The sequence below is a fragment of the Typopeltis vanoorti genome, chromosome 18, assembly GCF_054136105.1.
Source record: "Typopeltis vanoorti isolate ZY-2024b chromosome 18, IOZ_Tvanoo_1.0, whole genome shotgun sequence".
In the NCBI taxonomy this organism is placed as follows: Eukaryota; Metazoa; Arthropoda; class Arachnida; order Uropygi; family Thelyphonidae; genus Typopeltis; species Typopeltis vanoorti.
In genome coordinates, this window is record NC_143566.1 from 4,863,025 (window position 1) to 4,885,667 (window position 22,643).

At 36.9% G+C, this 22,643-nt stretch overlaps 1 protein-coding gene across 6 annotated transcripts in view; it reads left to right on the plus strand.

Annotated features, from left to right (window-relative positions):
• Positions 1-22,643, plus strand: part of LOC150096464 (kazrin-like) — a 686,592-nt gene that overhangs the window by 491,079 nt on the left and 172,870 nt on the right. For 5 of the 6 annotated variants that reach the window (XM_090408269.1, XM_090408271.1, XM_090408270.1 and 2 more), the window contains one exon: positions 11,215-11,353. In XM_090408269.1, the coding sequence (XP_090264395.1) occupies positions 11,215-11,353 (139 nt within the window). Of the gene's footprint in view, positions 1-11,214; positions 11,354-22,643 lie in introns of those variants that run through there. The other variant, XM_090408273.1, reaches the window with a different exon arrangement.

Here is a 22,643-nt window from a genome sequence, read left to right on the forward strand (position 1 = left end):
AGTTACTATAGAAACATACAAGGTCGTAAGGTAACTTAAATTATGAACAAGGATGGTTTTGCAGCCCATGGTATGTATGTATGTGGGGGGGGGGGTTTCCCTGAGTCTCAGCTATTTTTCTTTTTGGGACCTTAGACATTTTTCTCTAAGTTCTGGGACTATATATTCAACTCTCAATATATATATTTTAAATAACCATCTCATAAGAGGAGTAATGTTGTGAAAGAACCGACTCAGAGCAGATAAGTGCATCATAAATGCCTATTACGTGTGGCTCTTTCATTGTACTTGATTTATAGGCTTATCATAATATCTGTCATAATACCCCTCCTTGAACTAGTTAACAGACAAAGCACTCACAACTGAATCAGGCAACCCATTCTGTTCATTCACCACTCTCTCCAAGCAAAAAAATCTAGTCCTCATGCCCTTCTTAATCTTCTTACCCAACTTCCAGGGATGACCTCTTGTTCTGTCCCCTTTAGCCAAGTGCCAAAATATTTCTTCTATATTAATCCTAAAAATCCTTTAAGGAATTTAAATGTTTTTATCATATCCCCGTTTTTCAGTTCTCAACCCATAAATCCTCATTCTATCCTCATTGGGAGCATTCCACAGACCACTCACATCTTCATCTGTCACCTATGGATCTTCACCACCACTTCCTCATTCCCAAGAAACCCAAGTGACCAGACCTAAGTAAACCAGATGTGGTCATATCACGCTTTATAAAGAGGAATGATAACTCCCTTATCTCTGGTCGTTAGTGTGTTTTTTTACACAGGGTGCACAGCAGCTATGTTCTCATTCCCGCACCCTGTGAGTACACTAGGGGAATCTAGAGCTGCTACCAACCAAACGCAAGTGATCAAGCTAAAATGCTCCCATATCCTGCGCTAGAGGATCCCACCTGGGGCCAGACCTAAAAATAATATAATTTAATATAGAAAGTTTTTCCACTGTGAAGCTAGATCTTATTGCAAATATTTGCAGATATAATGCTGTGACATGCTATACCTGCAAGGAACTCATAGAGGGGGAAGGCGAGGCCAAACCTTACATCCATGGCATGAAACTCACTAAAGAGATACCGCATGATAAATATGCTAGTGCAATTTAATAATGATGTTTAATAAAAATTTAATAATAATGCTCATATGACTAATGTAATTTTAGGCAACTTGAACAGCCATAGCACTAATTGGAATTATACAAAGTCCAATGAAGATAGAGAACTAGTTGAAAAATGGGCTGAAAGCTTCTCACCAAACCATACATAATCCAAAACTCCCTGTATCTTTCAACAGTGTCAGATGGAAGTGGGACTATAACCCTGACCTCATATTTGTTAGTTTAAAAATATCCAACACTTGTGTCAAAAAAGGTTTTAAATCCCATTCCACACACCCAACATAGACCTAAATGCTTCATTTCAACCCCAGCCATTATGCCTAACACAGTCCCTTACAGACGACGATTTAACTTCAAAAAAGCTAATTGGGAGGATTTCATAGAAGAACTTGACTGTTCCATTGGTCAGTCCCTCCAAGCCCTCAAGAGTATCCCCAGTTCATTAAAATACTGAGGAAAATCTCCACCAAACACATCCCTAAGGGTGTTGTACAAACTACATTCCAGGCCTCTCTAAGAAATGGAAACCCTTGGCTTGATTACAGTAGTAGGAAGGTATGGAACTTTATCAACTGAATTAGGAAGGATTTCACTAAGTCAATAGATCATCCACAAGTAACAGCTAATCAAATTGCTCACCAGTTGCTGCTGAATGGAAAATTCCATAAAAAGCACTCAAAAAATAAGATATTAGGAGCCCCATTAATTCATATTTCACAATTACTGAACTCAGTGCTGCAATAAATTGAATTAAATCTAGAAAATCCACAGGCCTCAATGATATCTGTAATGAATAAATTAAACATTTTGGATGCAGGGCTAAAGAACACTTGCCTCAGAACCCTAAGGATTTCAACCATCTGGAGGCATGCTAGAGTGGTGGACTTTCTCAAACCAGGGAAAATGCCAACTGAAGCAAAAAAAAATTACACTCCTATATCTTACTCAGCAACCTCTTTAAACTGTAGGAACAATTAATTTTGAATAAGCTTCAACCCCCTAATTGAACCCCATCTAATTGATTAGCTGGTTGGTTTTAGACCAGGCAAATCCTCTACATTACAAATTCTCAATCTCACTCAATATATAGAAAATGGTTATGAGCAAAACCTAGCTGCAGGAACAGTCTTTGTAGACTGTTCCTGTGGCTAGTCAACTAGAAACTACAGATTTCTTGTGAAGGATCCCATATAGAATGTTACTGGAACCCAGCACCTTCATGTGACTCTCGGTCACACTCTTTCATATAAAACACACAGAAAAAGAAGGCAAAAGTTAATGCAGGAAACAATATATTAAGAAAGCTGAATTCCTCCAAATGGGGGTGCAGACCCTAGTACACTGAGATCTTCTGCCTTGGACCTTTGCTATTCACCTGCTGAATTTGGCTGCCCTGTATGTGCCACATCCTGCCATGCTAAAAAATTGGACCCAGCATTGAATGAGAGCTGCTGCTTAAAACAGGATGCCTGTAACCAACACCATTAAGAAACCCATTTACTTTGGCAGGTATCCCTCCCCTCCCTCTTCAACCTGAAGATATGCATTTTCAGCTGATAAAAGAAGCAGACAAATAAATGATGAGTGCCACCCGCTATTTGGCCAGAGTCCAGTGGGCTGAACACTAAGATCTCGACATAGCTTTCTAGCAACTGTTGAACCATCCAAAAAAAAAACCCAAGACACAAGGCTTTAACAATGTTATACACTGTACCCTGAAAGTAATGCTGGTATTCCAATAGCTGAACATCTTCCAACTGGTGCCCACTTAGACAGGAACAACTGAAAAAGCCTCAACAGACTACGAACAATAGGATATTGCAAACAAAATGAGATCAAGTGGGGCCTCCTCACTGGACCTAATAACTGTGAGTGTGTGGGACAACCCAGTCCATGGAACACCTTCTTTCTTGCCCCTTTCTTCAGTCACCTTGCACCAAAGAGGACCTTACATTTTGCATACAAAGAGCAGTTGATTGCACAAGATACTAGAGGAACATTTGACTATATTTATTTGTAAAATCTCTCACGATAAATGACTTCGTAACTTATCATGTTCAGTTGTACATGTTTTTATTTAGGACAATGTACTCAGAAAATTGTTAAATTTTGACTGAAATAATCCTTTCTGTAATATTATTGTATTGATCCATTGTTAAATTAATGTGGTGCATGACGTCTTCAAGTAACATTATCATCATCATCATCAAATTCCTGCCAAGTACCCTCAAGGGGTGTAAAGGATATGATAGTACTACATGAAAAAAATTACATCATTACTAACTTCCTATTTATAATTTTCCTCCAGATCAGTCTGTTACTTGTCAAGACTCCAACATTATCAGATCTTATATTTCTATCATCTAAGGCACTTTGTACCATATCGATCCACCTATATTTGCTAATCTTTCCTCACCCATTCTGTTTAACTGACCATACCACCTCAGATTAGCTCTGCTAACGCATTCCTGGATGCTGACAATGTCAAGTTCTTTCCTAATATCCTCGTTTTTAATATGATATTGCCATTGATGCCAGCTGTTCACTGGTATAATCTTTCTCAGGACTCTCATATCTGCAGTCTCTAGTCTTTGGTCAAGTGTTTTACTTCTGACCCAGCTCTCAGATCCATAAGTTAAAACTGGTTTGAACACTGTCTTGTATACAGCTAATTTAGTGTTCTGACTAATTTCTCTCTTATTCCATATGAATTTATTCAATTGACTTCTCACCATACCAGCTTTGTTAATTCTGTTGTCTATTTCCATATTTAATTTACCATCTTCTGTAAAAATCGTTCCTAAGTATCTGAAATGTTTCACTTGTTCCACAGGTTCTCCATTCACAACACAGTTGACATTTTCAATGATTCTGCCTATTTTCATTGTCTTTGTCTTTTTATTGCTGACCTTCATACCATATCTATTACAACAGCTATTCAATTTAGTCAGAGAATCTTGCAGACTTGTAGCAGATTTATTTAAAAGTATAACATCATCCGCATAAAGCAAAGATCTGACATTAACATCTCCAATTTTGATATCATGTTTAATACCATTTCCTTCATAATGTGATCCATATAGATAATGCACATCCTTTTCTCACACCAGATTTAACATTAAACCATCTTCCTGTACTTCCTTCAATTCTAACTGCTGACTTACAATTCAAATAAAGACTAAGTATTGCTTGATATAATGTTCCATTGACACCATATAACTGTAGCGTATTGAATAGCTTCTCTCTTGGAACCTTGTCATATGCCTTTTCAAAATCGACAAAACTTAAATACAGATCTATGTTATATTCCCATGCTTTCTCGACTATTTGTCGTAAAGTGAAGATCTGATCCTGACAGCCTCTATTTGGCCTGAATCCAGCTTATTCTCAAGATTTTCTTCCACAATGCTTCTCAACCGTTTCTCAAGTATATTTGCATAGATCTTGCCAGGAACACTCGGTAGGGAAATACCTCTGTAATTCTCACATTCAGTTTTATTTCCCTTTTTATATGGGTACTATGAGAGCTCTACTCCATTCACTGGGAATTCGTCCCTCTGTCCAAGCTTTCTGAACCATGCAGTGCAGCCACTGTAAGACTCTTATACCACCGTACTTCAACATTTCTGGTCGAATATCGTCTACTCCTGCTGCCTTTCCACATTTCAAGCCTTTGATGGCTTTTTTCCTACTTCAAGTATGGATATGTATTCCTGACTCCATGCCTGGTCAGTGTTTTTTACCACTGTGCTGTCATCACTGCTTGTTTCATTTAGCAGTTTTTCAAAGTAATTACTCCATACTTCAAGGATATCTTTTTCTCTCGTTTTCATGTCACCTTTATCATCTTCAACTCCTTTTACAGCACTCTTTCCTTCATTCCTAAGTTTCTTCAACAACCTCCAGAATATTTTGCCACCTTCTTGATATTTATTTTCTATATTCTTGCCAAAGTCCTCCCATGACTTTTGTTTAGCTAGTTTTACACATTGTTTAGCTTTCTTACATTTGTTTCTGTATTCTCTAAGAGCACAAGCTTACTTATTTGACAGGAACTTTTGATATGCTTTTTTCTTTTCCTTCACTGCCTCTTTAACTTCCTGTGTCCACCAGGGGGTTCTGATTTTTTTTATCCTTGCAGATAACCTCACCACATGCCTCTCTGCAGAATCAATCAATGTTTTCTTCAGAGTTTGCCACTGAATCTCCAAGGTTTGATTGCTTTTCTCAAACTCATTCATTTTTTCTTCAATAATCTTTGTGTATTTTAGTCTACAGTTCACATCTGAGAGCTGCTCAACTTTTATTCGCTTTAAAGCTTTCTTACATGTTATTCTTTTCAATATGAAATTCAATTTTATCCTGCTCAAGACTAAATAGTGATCACTTCCAATTTCAAATCCTCTGTACACTCTGGTGTCCTGCACCAGGGAGAAAACATCACTATCAACAATAACATAGTCAATGAGACTTTTCTTATTCCTTCCCTCTTCTCGCCATGTGAATTTGTGCACATTTTTATGTTGGAACATGGTGTTAGCAATAACCAATCCATGTCCTGAGCAGAATTCCAACAGATATTTGCCATTATTATTAGCTTTGCTCTTTTCTCCAAATTTTCCCAAAATATTTTTGTGTGTCTGACAATCATTTCCTACTCTGCTATTTAGATCCCCAACAAGGACCAACTTTTCCTTTTTCATTGTGTCAGTTGCTTTTTCTAAAGCTTCAAAAAATTACTCCACTTCTACCTTAGTAGAACCTTCTGTGAGACCATAGGCACAAATAAGTCTCATTGTCCAGTTCCCCATTCTCATAATTGCCCACATTACTCTACTTGAGACTGACTGCCATTCAAGAAGATTAGCCTCGTATGTTGTGTTGAATACTATGGCTACTCCTTCTTTTCCTTGATTGTCATTGCCTGAATATAACATTTTGTATTTATTGCTCAGAAAGATCTCACCAGTTTTTGTCTTTTTTGTTTCAGTTACCTCAATTATGTTGATCTGGTACTTATCTAATTCCTCAGCTTGCTCCATTTCTTTGCCATTCAGGCCTCTTATGTTGACAGTACCAATCTTTAACTCTGGTTATGTTGAGTTTTGGTTTGTTTTCAGATTTGTTCCAGTAGCAGACTTTTCGCTGTTCGCCCTGGTTCCCTGGCGAAAACAAAGGGGCCTTGTTTAACCTGGCAACGCCCCAGCCGGCATGAAATTTTGTCATGTCGTGCCATCATTTTGTGTTTTGGTTTAAGCCTATAAGAATACAATTTGGTCGGCTAAATCCCAAATTTGCCAGCCCATCCTCGTTCGTTCAGTATCCAAGTAGATACCCAACAGGGTGCACCACAAAAAGGTGAGGATTGGACATTAGGTCAGAAGCCCTGGTCGGTTCTCCACATTCCTTTAAAGGCTATGTGGAGGTCTCTTCTCAGTTATACAACTTTGACCCTTAAGCACCCCTTACTAAGATTATTAAGTAATTTTAAATCAGTAAGTATAATGCTAAAGTTAGTGAAGATTTCTGAAAATTGCCATAAATGGAAAATCCCAGGGACCCGCGAAGAATGATGTCATCATATCCAGTGGTCAATATGTGACCATAGTTGCCATAGATAAAGAATTCCCAAGACGTGAAGAATGAGGTCAGCATGTCCGAAGGTAAATACGTGACCAGTTTTGAGAGATTCGCACAACATAGGTCAGGCCTATATAAAGCAGCTCGCCAGAAAGGAATTTGGCTTAGGATTTTCTAGGCTTTCTCTTGCCTGAGATCACTGTCATGCAAAATTTTGTTGTCAGGAATTGAAAGAGAAGTATCATTTGTCCTCTACCTGGATTGCCACTGCATGAGAAATATTTTGTCGAGTCGTTGTGAAAGGTAGGAGCTGTACATCGGCACCATGATGAGGATCCAATAAGGAATGGCACAGTTGACCACTCGAACATGGAAGCAATTTAATGGGAAAATGGGAACGAGTCAGTAAGCAGAAAGAAAGAAAGACAAGAAGAAGACTTAAGTATGAAAAAAAAAAAAGGTTAATGTGCAGGACTGTATGCTGCAAAGGAATTGTAAGTAGTTGTAATACTGAACAAGATTGTTGAAAGTTTATTTTTCACTCGATTAGACTATAATAAATTTAGTTTAATCCTTTATGCAAGTGTGAGCAAACAAAGTTTGCGCCTGAAAGTGTCTTCAGGACTGGGGTAAGGTGGTACAACACTGGGAAACTCGTTGCAAAGGTGGAGCAAGCTAACCACTCCTATCTCAGTATCTCCCATAATGCAAAACACATCTCCTTGCGGATATGTCTGATGTTATGCATTAAGAAAAGAGCCACTACCCAGACTAGTTTTGACCTTTATTGAGGTCTTTTCAGTGGGAGCCAGGCCCAAGTGGAGATACCAGGCAGAAGCATTAGCAAGGTTGTCTCCACCTATAGGAGTTGCCAAACGGTGTGCCTCCTTTTTAATAAATTACTCTGGATTTAGAGAAAGATGTTGAAAGTTTATTTTTCAACATCTTTTGTATATTAATGATTTTGTATATTAATGGTGAATTAGGCTTAACCCGGGTGTCTTATATTCAAGTAATGTTATGCTGAATTGTGAAATTAGCTTAGAACTAAAGTTTAAAGTAGAAAGAATTGAGAGGACTGAGAAAACTGTATGGCTTTGTGTATATACTGTATCATTCTGTAAATATTCCCTTAGACTTTATTAAATGATTTGTAAACAAAACATTGGACTGATTCTATCAATGCACTATTCTAAAAAATTCGAACCTGCATAAGATAGAAGATTATATAAATTATGTTTAAGACACGGATAATTTAAGGTTAGAATAATATAAGCAGGGAATACGAACGATACCTGTTTTGTCTTTGGTTTTAAAGATCTTATATTCTAATACTCAATATATAGTCTAACTGGCACAGTCATTAAAACAAATAAATTTGTTAGACTATAGAGCGTGAGAAATAAGATATAGCAGAAATAAATATATGGTGGCAGTTCATAGCTTTAGGCAGTCGACCATTAACGATAGTTAAGTAAAAGAAGATACTAAGGCAAAGCAGGGTAGTGGAAGTACCTAGTATAATAAAAGGTGCATTTAACAAGATTGAATGAACATTTAACATATTGTATATGACTTGTATACAATTTACCATTTTCTTTATATTTTACTTATTATTCCCTTTATAATTTACCTATTAAATTTAAGCTCTTCTCATTTGTGATATATTCTAATGTTATACCAATAATTTATTAATATACCACCTGCATTTAGATGCGAAATAAATAAATAAATAGCATGTTCTTCAATGACCATGTAATCTTTTGAGCTACCCTGACTACTTTAGCAATAGGCACTCTAAAATTCAACTCTCTGTCTACTACTTTCATTCATCAGTGGTTCTAGCAGGTACTTAAGCACCCACAACTTTCCAACTATACTTGGATTTCTTGACCGTAATTCAAGGATAAGGTGGTTAACCCTATGCCTCCAAGAGTGTCCTATGTCTGTAGATTCCTGTGTTCACAGGGCCGGAGAGACCAAAAAACCCGAAGAAGGTTTTAAAAGAAGGTGGAGAGCCATATTGCAAACCCCTTTTTGTTCTGGGAGACCAAAAACCCAAGTTTTCAGATGAAAAAAAAAAACCCTACCTCTGTATGAGACCTGCTAACTCACACTCACCTTGACTCAAAAGAGACTAGATAAAGGTTCCTCGTGTCACGGATGGGAATCGAACCCATGTCTTTCCGATCAAAGGTCTCTGTCTATACCAACTGAGCTAGAAGGCTCTACTACTACTACCCCTAAATCCCTGAATTCATCAATCTCCTGGAGTACAGTTCCCCTCAGTGTGGTGCACACTCATGCAATATTTTTATCTGAAAATTCATAACTTTACACTTTTCACACTAAATTGACATCCATTATGTTTTGTCCATACTGTCAGCCTATCCAAATCATCTTGCAAGCTCACTACATCACGTTGATTAACTACTACTGTACCCACTTTGCTTCATCAGCAAACTACTGAACAAATCCCTTCAAATTATTTCCTATATCATTTATGTACAAATTAAACAGTAGTGGTCCTAGCACGGAACTGTGCGGCACACCACTAGTTGCTACTTTCATCTGTATTCTGCTCTTCTATATACCACTTTTTTTTATTTATATAACCGTCCATCAGCTGCCACCTTATCCACATAACCAGTGTCAAATCCATCCCAATTTGTTCTGATTTGTATAACAGAGTTCCATCTGTCAAACGGCTTGGCAAAATCCATGACAATCATCATTCAACCATTTTCTTTATCCAATTCAGCTCTCACTCTATTATAAAAAGTTAGAAGATTAAGAAGGCATGACAACCCTTCACAATGCCATCCTGCTCCTTATAGAGTATCATATGCTTATCCAACCATCCTGAATTCTCCTTTCAACCAACTTTTCCAGTACTTTTACCAGGACTCCTCAGATACTGATTGGTCTGTAGTTTGCTACCACGAATTTGATCCTCCTTTATGCAAAATAATTATTTTGCCTTCCTTCCACTCCCTTGGGACTTTGCCAGAACTGAGACTTAAATTAAACATCCTAGACAAAGACATTGCCAGTCCCCTAACACATGCTCTTAAAACTCAAGTTGATATCCATCCAATTCCACAGCCCTGTTTATATTCAGATTCTGCAATAACCTAAGTACTTGCAATTCATCAACCTCTGTTCTCACATCAGTCCTTGTCACCTCTGCCATAACAATATCTTGGATGATACACCCTGCAAAGTGGTCAATCAGTGGCTCAGTGATTTCTTCTGTCTCTGTAGCTCAATGAGTTCTTCTGTCTCTATCATCTCTGTACCATCTACAATCATTAAAGTTATCTTTCCATAATAGTCATTCTTCCTCTTCCTTGCCATATAATGAAAAATTTATTTGGGATTTTCTTGAAGGGTAATTCTTTGAAGCTGAATAGCATGGTAGATAGGAAGCACATGATATCCAGGTTCTTCTCATGTTATGAAATGAGCAGATGGAATAAGTTTCCAGTAAATCTTTCTTCAGTGAATATGTTCAAGGTATAGGTATAATAGATGTTTAGACAATGCATGGCTTAGAAATGGGCTTACCCTCAATGAATCCTTGGGCTCTCTGCAGGAGACCACGTAATACTAATAACAATCCTCTTATTTGGCTATAGCTTTCTAAGTGCCTCCATATTGTATTACAAACAAATAGAGGACACCGTATCCTTCAATTTCACAAAGATCTGAATTTAATTCTTGTCGTGATGAGTGGAATGTTTATATGGAGTTAAATCTCATACAATTGTAGTAGCATTTTTTTTTTTTTTTACCAAAAATGTGTGTTTATCATTCTGTATATAAACAAATTGTTCATAGATGTAGATGAATTAAGTAGTATTGATAATGGGTTGTGTTGTGCTGCGCAGAGTGCTCTCCTGCAGTGGCCATGGACTCAATAGTACCAGCAAATAGGAGGAAATTATACATGCCATGGAAATTGAGAAGCCATTGCTGGAAGTCAATGGAAGGATGTGGTGTGGAAGACAGGAGGAGATTTTTTACATGGAGTGATTGGTGAACAGAATTCATTATAGAATTGAGTTTGAACTGAAAGTGTTAATAGTGGAAGTGTTGCAGGTTGAGTGTGGCCACCTACAGGGAATTTGTTGACTCCATGAAGGTTTGTTAATAATATTATGTTTCCTTTAGCAAAATGGTGTATTACCATATGTTTTAGAGAATTAGATTCTGGATTTCACATAGTTCTAGAAAGTTTTTCCACTGAGTTGCTACAAAAGGTAAGCGATCTTTCTTATCTAGAGACCACCATATTTATTGAGAGCCTCAAGTGACATGAGAAACTTTTTTGGTCTCCCTCTAATGGAGAAGCCTGGGATTATTTATGTATAGTCTATAAATATTTTATATTTATTATTATAAAAAATAGTAAAGAAATAATCTGTTTTATGATAACTTTAACAGTGTATTTTACATTTTATTATAGTTGGCTCTTATTAAAATGTGTCCGTATTCTTTTAGAATGTCTCTGGAGGCAGAAGCTGTGGTTAGCTGTAAGAGAGGTGATAAAGATACAGCGTATAATACAGTTGGAAGGAGTTTTATGAGTGTATCATCGAGAAGGAAGTTTGAGAAATCATCTAAACGAAGTAGCATGAGGGTAAGCAGTTGCAAACATATTGTACCCATGTGATTTTCTAATTCCATCCATTGAACCAGAGTAATGATATGAAATAATTGCCTCACCAGACTTCTGCATTATCTGTTAGACCTATCGTGGCCAACTTTTAATATCTTGATTCATTGTCATTGCAACATGGCTGGTAGTAATCTGAGGGCACAGAAATCATAACTGATTTGTTTTAGCTACTTTTCTTTTGTATGGTGTTAGTTGCTCTAGTATTCAAGCATCTGCCTCAGTAGTCATAGGATTAATCACTATATTGCTAATCTTACAAATCATTCTTTCACTGTAATTGCCCAGTGCAGGTATTATCAATTTAACAATCTTTTACATAATAATATACTGTCCCTTACTTTAGCAAATACTGTGATAACATAATGAAAAGTCCTGACCAAAGTTATCTAGGCATAATGCTATGCTAAAGGCAGTTCAGTATAAAAAATTATTCCTGTATTATGACATTTTTCTTGACCACTAGTATTAATAAATTAATGACTTAATTCTATATGTTAGTCAAGTAGATAATAGTTTAATATCTGACGTTTCACTGACTGATATCCGTCAGCATTTTCAAAGGATACACTGATAGGCAATAGAAAGTAACAAAAACTAGGAACCACGACAATTCTAACCGACAATTCTAAAAATTTATATAATTTTTAGAATTGTCGGTTAGAATTGATGTTAGGTGGGAACATTGTATTTGCGACACGCATATTATATCATTGTATCACTGCACGTGATACAATGATATAATATGCGTGTCGCAAGTACAATGTTCCCACCTAACATCACCAAGTTGTTCAAGCATTGCTTAACTTCGAACTATTTTACATGCTAAAAAACATACTACAAACAACTTAATGGATTAGCCATGGGTAGCCCTGTCTCTCATTCTTGTGCCGACCTATTCTTAGAAAATCTGGAAACTCAAATTTTATCCCAAATTACCCCTAAACCAACCACATGGTTTAGGTATGTTGATGACCTCTTCATCATTTAGAATCACAAAAAAAAAAGAGGAACTAATAGATTATCTAAACAAAATTAATTGTTTCCACAACACTATCAAGAAACAAACTGACAATAGCATCAACCTGTCGGTATATAGAAAACCTACTAACACAGGATTACCTCCATTTCGACTCGTCTCACCACATATCCCAGAAACTCAGCATTATCCATATGCTCAAAAAAAGAGCTATACAGTGTATCACAGACCCTGGCGACTTACAAGAAGAATTAATGAAAATATCCAGAGATCTATCCCTAAATGGCTACCCTACAGGAATCATCAACAAGATTCTCTTTAGTGACATACAGCAAAGATAACGAGATGAAACCCAATACATCAACTCTATAACAATTCCATTTGTTAGTACCATATCCAAAAAATTAGCTCTTCTTCTAAAACCATATAATATCAGAGTAACCGTCAAACCTATTGAGACCATTCAAAAGTTTATAAGATCACCAAAAGATAGCCATCCTTTCTACAAATGCTCTGGAGTTTATAGCATACCCTGTTCATGCGGTATTAATTACATCGGACAGACATCTAGAAGTTTTGAAACAAGAAAGAAAGAACACATAGGCTATGTAAGGAACAACAGACAGGATATATCATTTCTTCCCACTTTGCCTCTACCAACCATAATATTGAATGGGATATGAACCATATGCCCTACATAGAAGAGAACTACCATTCCAGAACATTTAAAGAATCTGCTACAGTCACCCGTTCAACAGGTAACTTAAATAAGAATCAAGGCCTAATCTTACCAGATATACGGAAAACTCTAATCAGATAATTTAACCAAAAAGAAATGAACTTTCATGAAAATTACAATAAATTTCTCAACAAATAAAACGTACTTGTGACACGCGTATTATATCATTGTATCACGTGCATTGATAACTTTATATAATTTTTAGAATTGTCAGTTAGTTTCCTAGTTTTTGTTACTTTCTATTGCTTACCAGTGTATCCTTTGAAAATGCTGATAGATATCAGTCAGTGAAACGTCAGATATTAAACTATTATCTACTTGACTAATATATAGAATTAAGTCATTAATTTATTAATTATTCCTGTAGTTTCTGCAAATTTGCTATAGTGAGAAATTCCACATGTAAGAAGTTGCAGAACCTACAACACAAATGGTGCCAGGGTAGGCAAGAATAAAAGGCACAGATTTTTGAACAGCTCGAAGTTATAGATGGTTGGGAACACTTCATGACAAAACCTGTTGCACAGAATCGAGGCTTTTGGAATGAAAGAGAAGTATGTTTGTTTGAAGTTGAGCAGCAGCTGTCAAACAACCTTTTACAGTAAGTGTCCAGTGGAGCACCCCATATGGGTATGTTGCTCCACTGAAGGTAAAACATGAAAGTTGTAACAACATAAGACAATGGTTGAAGTGTCTGAGTTAGAAATCATTCATCAGCTACTACTATCTTTTGCACATTATGAAGTTTTAGGGAGATGTTTGGTGCACTGCCTCAAACATGAAAAAGAACACTATTCTGAGTAGGTGGAGTTGAGATTTCTACAGAGTTATATGTATGAATGAAAATTAGCATAACAAGCAAAAAAGGATGCCAGGTTCTTTAGAGACTTGAGGACACATAAGATGATGTGATGTGCTTTCTCTCGGGATGAAAAGTAACCGTCAATCTGAGAAGAGAGAGATAGAAAAGATCTGATCTCGTCTATCAATTTTTTTATTATCTATTTCTTTGTATGAAAAAAAAGCAGGACTTTGTTTTGATGGCATATCTTCACTCCATCAAAGAGTAGAATGAAAGTATGCTTGTATAAGATACTGGCTATTGTCCTTTATAGCTTTGGATATTTGGTTGCTGCAAGGTTGTCAAATAATTAAGAATAATGGAGTATATATAAAGGGTCAGTGAGAGGTAATTTATGTATAGGAAAAAAGAGGGTAGTTGACAATCACAGCCCTTGGGTTCTTCTCAGTTGGCAGTATTAAGTGGTTTTTGATCTTCAGATGATGAAGAAGGTGATTGTTGATAACTTTCTCTATTAGTATAGAATGGACTAAAGGGGAAGCAATGGTTCAGTAGTTAGACAACAAATTTTGCCTCTTTTTGATTGGTTAAATATAGGCTTTCTTCCACATACTGGGATAGATGCCAGCTGAGTATTAAAAGAATGTATACACAATATAGGATATGTATTATTTCTGGACCACAACATTTGAGTTGCGGTCCAGATATAAGCTGGCAGATATTTTCTAGATTTTTATAATAAAGTGACAATTGAGCCTTTATCAAGCTCAAATGTCACTCAAAATTGGGGCTACACAACGAAGGCATTCAACAGGATGGGTACTCTTATATAAATTGTTATTATATATATTACTAGGGGCTCTGCCCCCTGGCACCTACGGTGTGCCCCCCTCCCCCCAAGTTTCAATACGTTTCAAATAACTTGAAAAAAACGTGACTGAAAAACGTTACACAAAAAGGCTTATCATTTTATATATATAGGGTAGATTTATTATATAATTATCATTCTCCAATAAATAAATAATAATGATATATATAATTATCATTATTATTTATTTACTGGAGAATGTTATATAGGGAAATTGAATGAAAACTGGGAAGAGCAGTGGTCAAAGATGATATAGCAGTTTTGCAGGAAGACTTAAATTGACTGGCAGTAAAGTATAACAGTATGCCAGTTTAATGTGTTAAAATTTTAAGGTCATACACTCTGGGATGAAGAAATTATTAGCTGTGTACTACATTGATGGAAATGAATTGCACAAAAATTATGAAGCTTGGAGATCTAAAAGTGTGATGGTGGATGGGAAGTTTAAATTTAGAGAGCAATCACAAAGGTGACCAGAATACCTCATCAGATTACTTAGATGTTGAAGAACCTATTAACAAGCAGGGATAGGAAGGTTATTATTCCTCTTTATAAGGCAAATCTGGATCACTGTTCACAGAACTAATCTGAATTCTTTGGGGATGAGGAAGTGGTGGAGAGAATCCAAAAGCAAGTGACCAATATTGTGATCTGTGGGTTACAAAGACTAGGTTAATAGGCAGAAAGGAAGGTATATGATAGAAACATATGAGTTTAAAATTCCACAATAAGTCTTTGACTCTATGGAGACACTCAAGAAAATAATAATAAAATCATTGTGAAGATGGAACACTTTTGCCAATGTTTCCTCTTGCAAGTAACCATACCACCTCAGATTATCTCTACTAACACATTCCTGAATGCTAACAATGTCAAGTTCTTTCCTAATATCTTATTTTTAATGTGATACAATTGATGCCATCTGTTCACTCCACTAATCTTTCTCAGAACTCTCATGTTTTATTTCTAACCCAGCTCTCAGATACATAAGTTAAATCTGTTGTCTATTTCCCTGTTTAATTTGCCATCTTCATTAACACGTTCGCTGCCACGCTACTTCGGCATAGTCTGTTTCCATATGCCAAGCAATTTCACTTCTTCAAGGTCAGTACGGTAATCTCGTTGCCGGTGGTAAGCGTCGTACGAGTATACTCGTAGTTGGCTTGTGCAGAGCATATACTATCTATGAGAATACACAGTTTTGATGCTAGCTCCACAAGCCAAGCATTTTTACTTCTTCAAGGTCAGTACAGTAATCTCATTGCCGGCGGTAAGCATCATACGAGTATACTCGTAGCTGGTTTACCAACTACGAGTATACTCGTAGTTGGCAGCGAACGTGTTAAAAATTGTGCCTGAATAACTAAAATGTTTTACTTGTTCTGTAGGTTCTCCTTAAGGATACAGACATTCAGCTTGATATCTTCAGTGATTCTGTCTATTTTCATTGTCTTAGTCTTTTTATTGCTGATTTTCTTACCAAATTTATTACAACAGTTATTCAATTTAACCAGGGAATCTTGTATACTTGTGCAGGACCATAAGCACAAATAGGCCTTATTGTCCAGTTCCCCATTCTGATATTTGCCCACATCACTCTACTTGATATTGCCTGCCATTTCAGAAGATTATCCTCGTAGTTAGTGTTGAATACTGTAGCAACTCCCTCTTTTATCTTTTTATTATTGTTTGAATATAACATTTTGTATTTTGCTTAGAAAGATCTTACCTGTTTTTGTCTTCTTTGTTTCAGTCACACCTATTATGTTGATCTGGTACTTATCCAATTCTTCTCCTAGTTCTATTTCTTTTCCATTGATGTTTCTTATGTAGATAGTACCAATCTTGAACTCTGTTGATACTGAGTTGGGATGTGTTCTGGGATTTGTTCCAGTAGCTGACTTTTCACTGTTCACCTGGTTCTCTGATGAAAACAACAGGGCCTTGTTTAACTGGGCAATGCCCCAGCCGGCATGACATTCTGTAATGTTGTATCATCATTTGAATTGTGCTTTACAAGGATGGTCTGAAAAGTTCTTGACCTTGATCATAGATGGCAACACTATCGGCAAGATTTTTTTTTTTTATAAGTTGGTACATCTGTAATAAGCATCCATGTGAAATTGCGAGTCATTCTATGAAGTTTCATACAGCTGTCTGAAGCAAAAGTGTTGTCTGTATCCCTTGAAATGAATAAAATTGAGTATCGTGCAGTTATAAAATTCTTTGTAAAAGGGTTCAATGCAAAGAAATTCATTCGAAGTTCATAAACATTTATGGGCACTCTTTTCCTTCATTTTTGACAATTAAGAATGGGCTGCCGAGTTTAAATGTGGCCGTAGCTTTGAAGATAATCCACGTGAAGGATGTCCAAAAAGTGTAACAACACCAGAAATCATTGATCGGGTGCACGATATGATATTGGATGACCGGCGAGTCAAAATGCATGAAATTGATGAAACTATAGGCATTTCAAAAGGACATGTAGGATATATTTGTATGAAAAAGCTTTGTGCAAGATGGGTGCTGCGCTTGCTCACAGCAGATCAAAAACGCACTCTCACAAAAATCTCTGAACAGTGCTTGGAGCATTTTAACAAGAATAAAACTATTTTGTGTGTCGATTTATTATTATGGATGAGAGTTGGATTCACCATTACACACCAGAAATCAAACAGTAGTTTAATCCTTTATCCAAGTATAAGCAAACAAAGTTTGTGCCTGAAAATATCTTCAGGACTGAGATAAGGTGGTACATCCCTTGGCAACTTGTAGAAAAGGTGGACCAAGCTCTCATCACTCCTTGTCTCAGTATCTCCCATAATCCATATGCATTGAGGGAAGTGGCCCTTCCCTTAATGCATAGCAGTATACACGTCTGCAAGGAGATGTGCTTTGCATTATGGGAGATGCTGAGACACGAGTTGCCATGGGATGTACCACCTTACCTCAGTTCTGAAGATATTTTCAGGTGCAAACTTTGTTTTCTTACACTTGAATAAAAGATTAAACTAAATTTATTATAGTTTATTAATTATCTTGAAAAGGGTAAAACAATAACCAGGGAATATTATTCCAATCTTTTAACCAGACTAGACAAAAAAATTCGTGAGAAAAGACCCGATTTGCAGAAGAAAAAAATCATCTTTCATCAGGACAATTTCCAGTTCATACTGTCACCTTAAGAAATTTAAGAAACCATTGTCACCATGATATCCTCTTTGCTTGAATAGCATTGCATTGCTTTTATTTATTTATTTTTTATTTTTTTTTTATTTTGAATGGGGAGATCAGCGTTTCCATATTCTATGGAATTACCCTGACATCAAGCCTCTCCTGGCATAAACACATCACGACCATTGCTTCCTCAGCTTCTAAGAAACTAGGATTTCTCTTTTGCACAAGATGTTACTTCACCCCTGAATTAACCTTATACAAATCACAAATCTGCCCAGCCATTGAATATTGCTCTCACATATGAGGTGGAGGCCGCAAAAGTTCCCTCAAAATGGTTGACTCAATACAGAGGAGAGCAATCAGACTTATTAATGACCCATCTCTTACCAACTCCCCCCCCCCCCCCCCACTTTTGCACAGACGATTGGCCTCTGCGCTATGTGTTCTACAAATATTTCCATGGAAAAGTTTCATCTGAAATAGCATCAGTAATTTCCCTGCTTAGTACTAAGCTCATTGGAACAGGTGCAACTACTTCACCTGTTCCAATGAAAGTGCATCTTGAAAGCCTTTTGGGTTTCAAGGTGCACTGTGAAGGGATGTTGATGAATACATACCCGTAAAGATATGTGCTTTGCATTATGGAGTACTAAGGCAAGTGATGTGAAGTCATAAGCTTCTATATATGAGTTGCTCCAGTCCTGAAAATAGTTCGGGAACAAACTTGTTTGCCAAGTGGAAAAACTTACAATGGCTAAGAAGGTGAAATCACTTTAGCTCTGTGGGTTAGTGTTTTTAGGATACCGTACTATTGAGCTGAGTGATGGTGTGTGACTGTTTGTGCGAATATCTCTCTGTATGTGTAGGTTTTCTATAAACCGAATATGATAAAGAATCATCTGGAAGATGTGTGATTAGTGTATCCAGAAAGTGCAGACATTCATTAGCTTCCATTAAATTTGGTATTAAATTCTAAAAGAACATAGTGCTACTACAAAATGATCACAATTACAACAAGATCGTGTCATTGTGAATTTATAATCAATAATCTTAACGAATTGAGTTACTAGTGCATTAAGTCGAGGACACAATTTTGCCATTACTCCCAGGCAAGTTCCAAAAGCCAAAATAACGGTTTCCATTGAACATGGAATATATGGGCTGCCTCCAGCAACAGCCAGTAACATTCATTTAGATGTGACCAACATCCTGATCCATTCCAAACCTCCTAAAAACAATATCCAACATAAGAAAATCATTGCTTCAAAAGGGCTACACAGTAATAACCACATTGTTATAACTAAAGCAGACAAAGGGAATGCAGCTGTGGTGATGAATTCAACAGAATATGAAAGCAAAATGCACACACTTCTACAAGATCAGTCAACATACCAAATTATAGATAGAGATCCCACCAACTCGCAAAAGAATAAAGTGTGCATATTATTGAAGAAAGTCACTTCCTGGCCTAAAGAAACAGTTAAAAAAACTCAAACCCTTTCATGTTAAAAACCCAGAATATTGAGCACCTAAAATTCACAATCAAGATACACCTCTATGCCCTATTGTGGATAGTATAAACAGTCCCACCCACAAACTTGCTAAACATATAGTTAAACTACTAGCCACTCTCACAATCAATTCTTCCTCCTTTGTTAAAATTTCTATCCACCTGAAAAGTATTTTAGAAAACCATACTAGAAAAAGTTCAGACATGATGGTGAGTTTTGATATCACTTCACTGTTCACAAATGCACCATTAATTGAAATCCTTGATTTACTGAAGGGAAGGGAAAATATACAAACAATTAGATGGGACAGCAGTGGGCTTTCCCCTTAGCCAATTTCTACATAGAACCCTTAGAAAAACTAGCTATCAATACAGCCACTCTCAAACCATTGCTATGGCAACACTATGTTGATGATGATGTGTTTGCTATTTGGCCACATGGTCTAGACCAGGAGTTCCCAACCCTATGCCCGCAGGCACCATGGTGCCCGTCCACCAATTTGTGTGCGCCCGCCGCTGTTCAACCGTGTGCCGTATAGTTTGAAATAATCACGTAACAATTCACGTCATGCTATATGGCGCATGCATTAATGACACATGACAAGCATTAAACGCATACAATGTAAAGTAGACGTGCATTTGAAGTTGTTCATTCCAGTTTAAGAACTGGAATATCATCATATTCTCCTAATTATGAAGCACTGGCCAATGAAATGCTATGCCGAAGATCACACTAACTTACATATATATATTTAAATTTTTATATAATGTAAACTTTTAAGTAATAAAACATTTGATTATAATGTAAACTTTGTATGTATTCATTTAACAAACGAATTCAAAAAATTTGCTTGAAAAAATAGATGGTGCCCGTCACCCTATCGGTATTTTAGAATGTGCTCTGGGAAACAAAAAGGTTGGGAAGCCCTGGTCTAGACACATTGGATACATTCTTAGCTCATTTAAATAGCCAACACACAATTACACTTTACAATGGAACTGGAAGCTAATGACTGTCTGCTCTTCCTGGATACACTAATCACATGTCTTCCAGATAGTTCCTTATCTTTTTCTTTTATAGAAAACCCACATCTACACTGAGATATTTGCACAAACAGTCACACCATCACCCATCTCAACAGTATGGTATCCTAAAAACACTAACCCACAAAGATAAAGCTATTTGTTCCAGTGTGCTCTCACAGGAATTCACTCACTTATGTTCACACCTTCTTAGCCAATGGCTATAATCCCCATTAGGATAGAAAAATACTAAATGCTCCCCAGAGATCTCTTCCCCCACTGTCTCCCACAGAAGACTACAGCAAAACTGTCACCATCCCATACATTCAAGGCACATCTGAAAAGATATCTAGAGTGCTTAATAAACATCAGCTACACACTGTATTTAAACCTTATATCAAATTGGCAACTCTCATTTGTTCACCCAAGGACAGAATTTCTTCTTTATTGCATCCAGGAGTTTATGAAGCACCCTGTTCATGTGATTGAGTTTACTATAGTCAGACAGGAAGAACTGTGGACATAAAAAAATATGTCTGGCACTGTCATTATGGCAAGTCTGGTCTAGTAGACCATACCTTAGATATCCATGCACACAGTATCAGTTGGAAAAAAACAAAAGTGTTACACAGAAGTCGTTAACAGTCAGAGAGATTGTTCTTAGAATCAACAGAAGCCTTGAAACATACTCCAAACCTCAACAGGTATGGCTGAATTAATTTACCAAAGATTTGGAAGACAGTCACTTAAGACCTAATTAATACCTGCTTTTTCTCTCTCTCTCTTTTTTTTTTTTTTTTTTTTTATTTTTTATCCAACATATATGGCACCTAATTAGGACTTTAGTGTTTGTGTTGTCCATTGCAGTTGTTTAAACTAGTCCCATTGTTATACCAGATTGGTGTTGTTTCACGTGCTGTGACATATTGTTTTTTGTTCTCTGAAAATGCTGGATATAATACCAGTGAAACATCAGCAAATAAGTTTATAAATAGTAGTATTTTCTTATCAGTCTGTGTTCTCATCAATATGGTTAAAAAATAAATTAACATGTATGATGAACACAAGCTCTTCTGCACTCCTGTTATTTGAAGTTATGGAATATTTCAGGTTTGTTAATAACATAAAAACCAGCGTACAGAAAGTAGGAAGCAGTATTACATCATAGCTGTTGAATACAGGTGGTATAGCAACACAATGCAAATTCAATGACTTTGAAAGAGGTGTCATCATGGACTGTCACATGGGTGGCATGTCCATATGTGACATTGCTGCTGAACTGGAGCATTCAAAATCAGCGGTTGAAAATGTGATCAACAAATGTAGACATTTTAGCATCATTATTGCAGGAGAACACCCAGGGTGGCCACTGAAAATGACTGACAGGGACGGGAGGGTGTTAAAACTGGTGGAACACAATAATTGGCTACAATCGGCATGGGCGGACCATCTGTGCCGAGTTCCAGAGCACCAGTAATACCATGGTGAGCACTAATGAAAATAATTCCATTTACCGAGTTTCCATGGAAGAGCAGTGGCAAAAAAAGCCAAAATTCACAACAACAAACAAGGCAGCTAGTCTGGCCTGGTACAAAGAGCATGTAAACTAGACAATTGACCAGTGGAAAATGGTACTCTGGAGCAATGAATCAAGGTTCACCTGTTTCCAGTCTGATGGCAGGGTGTGGAAGCAGCCTGGTGAACACTTGTTACCACAGTATGTTGTACCCAGAGTAAAGTTTAGTGCTAGCGGGGTAATGGTATGCACTGCATTCAGCTGGTTTGGAGTGGGACCACTGATCGTTGTCCATGGTTCCATTAAGGCAGCTCAGTACCTTGATATGCTAGATAATCAGGTGCTGCCTACACTATGGAGTTTTTATAGAACGGACCTGTGTTACTATCAAGACTGCAATGCCCCATGAAGACCACCCAAAAAGACACTTCATTTCCACAAAGCTGCAACTGTTATGTTATGGTATGAAGAGATGGGTGTTAAATGACTACCCTGGCCTATGCAGAGTCCTGACCTCAATCCCATTGACCACCTGTGGGATGAATTGGAGCAGCAAATTAAATCCAGTGCAGCACATTCCCAATATATTGCTGAACTCAGTGCTGCTTTGATGGAAAAATGGAGATAAATTCCACCTGAT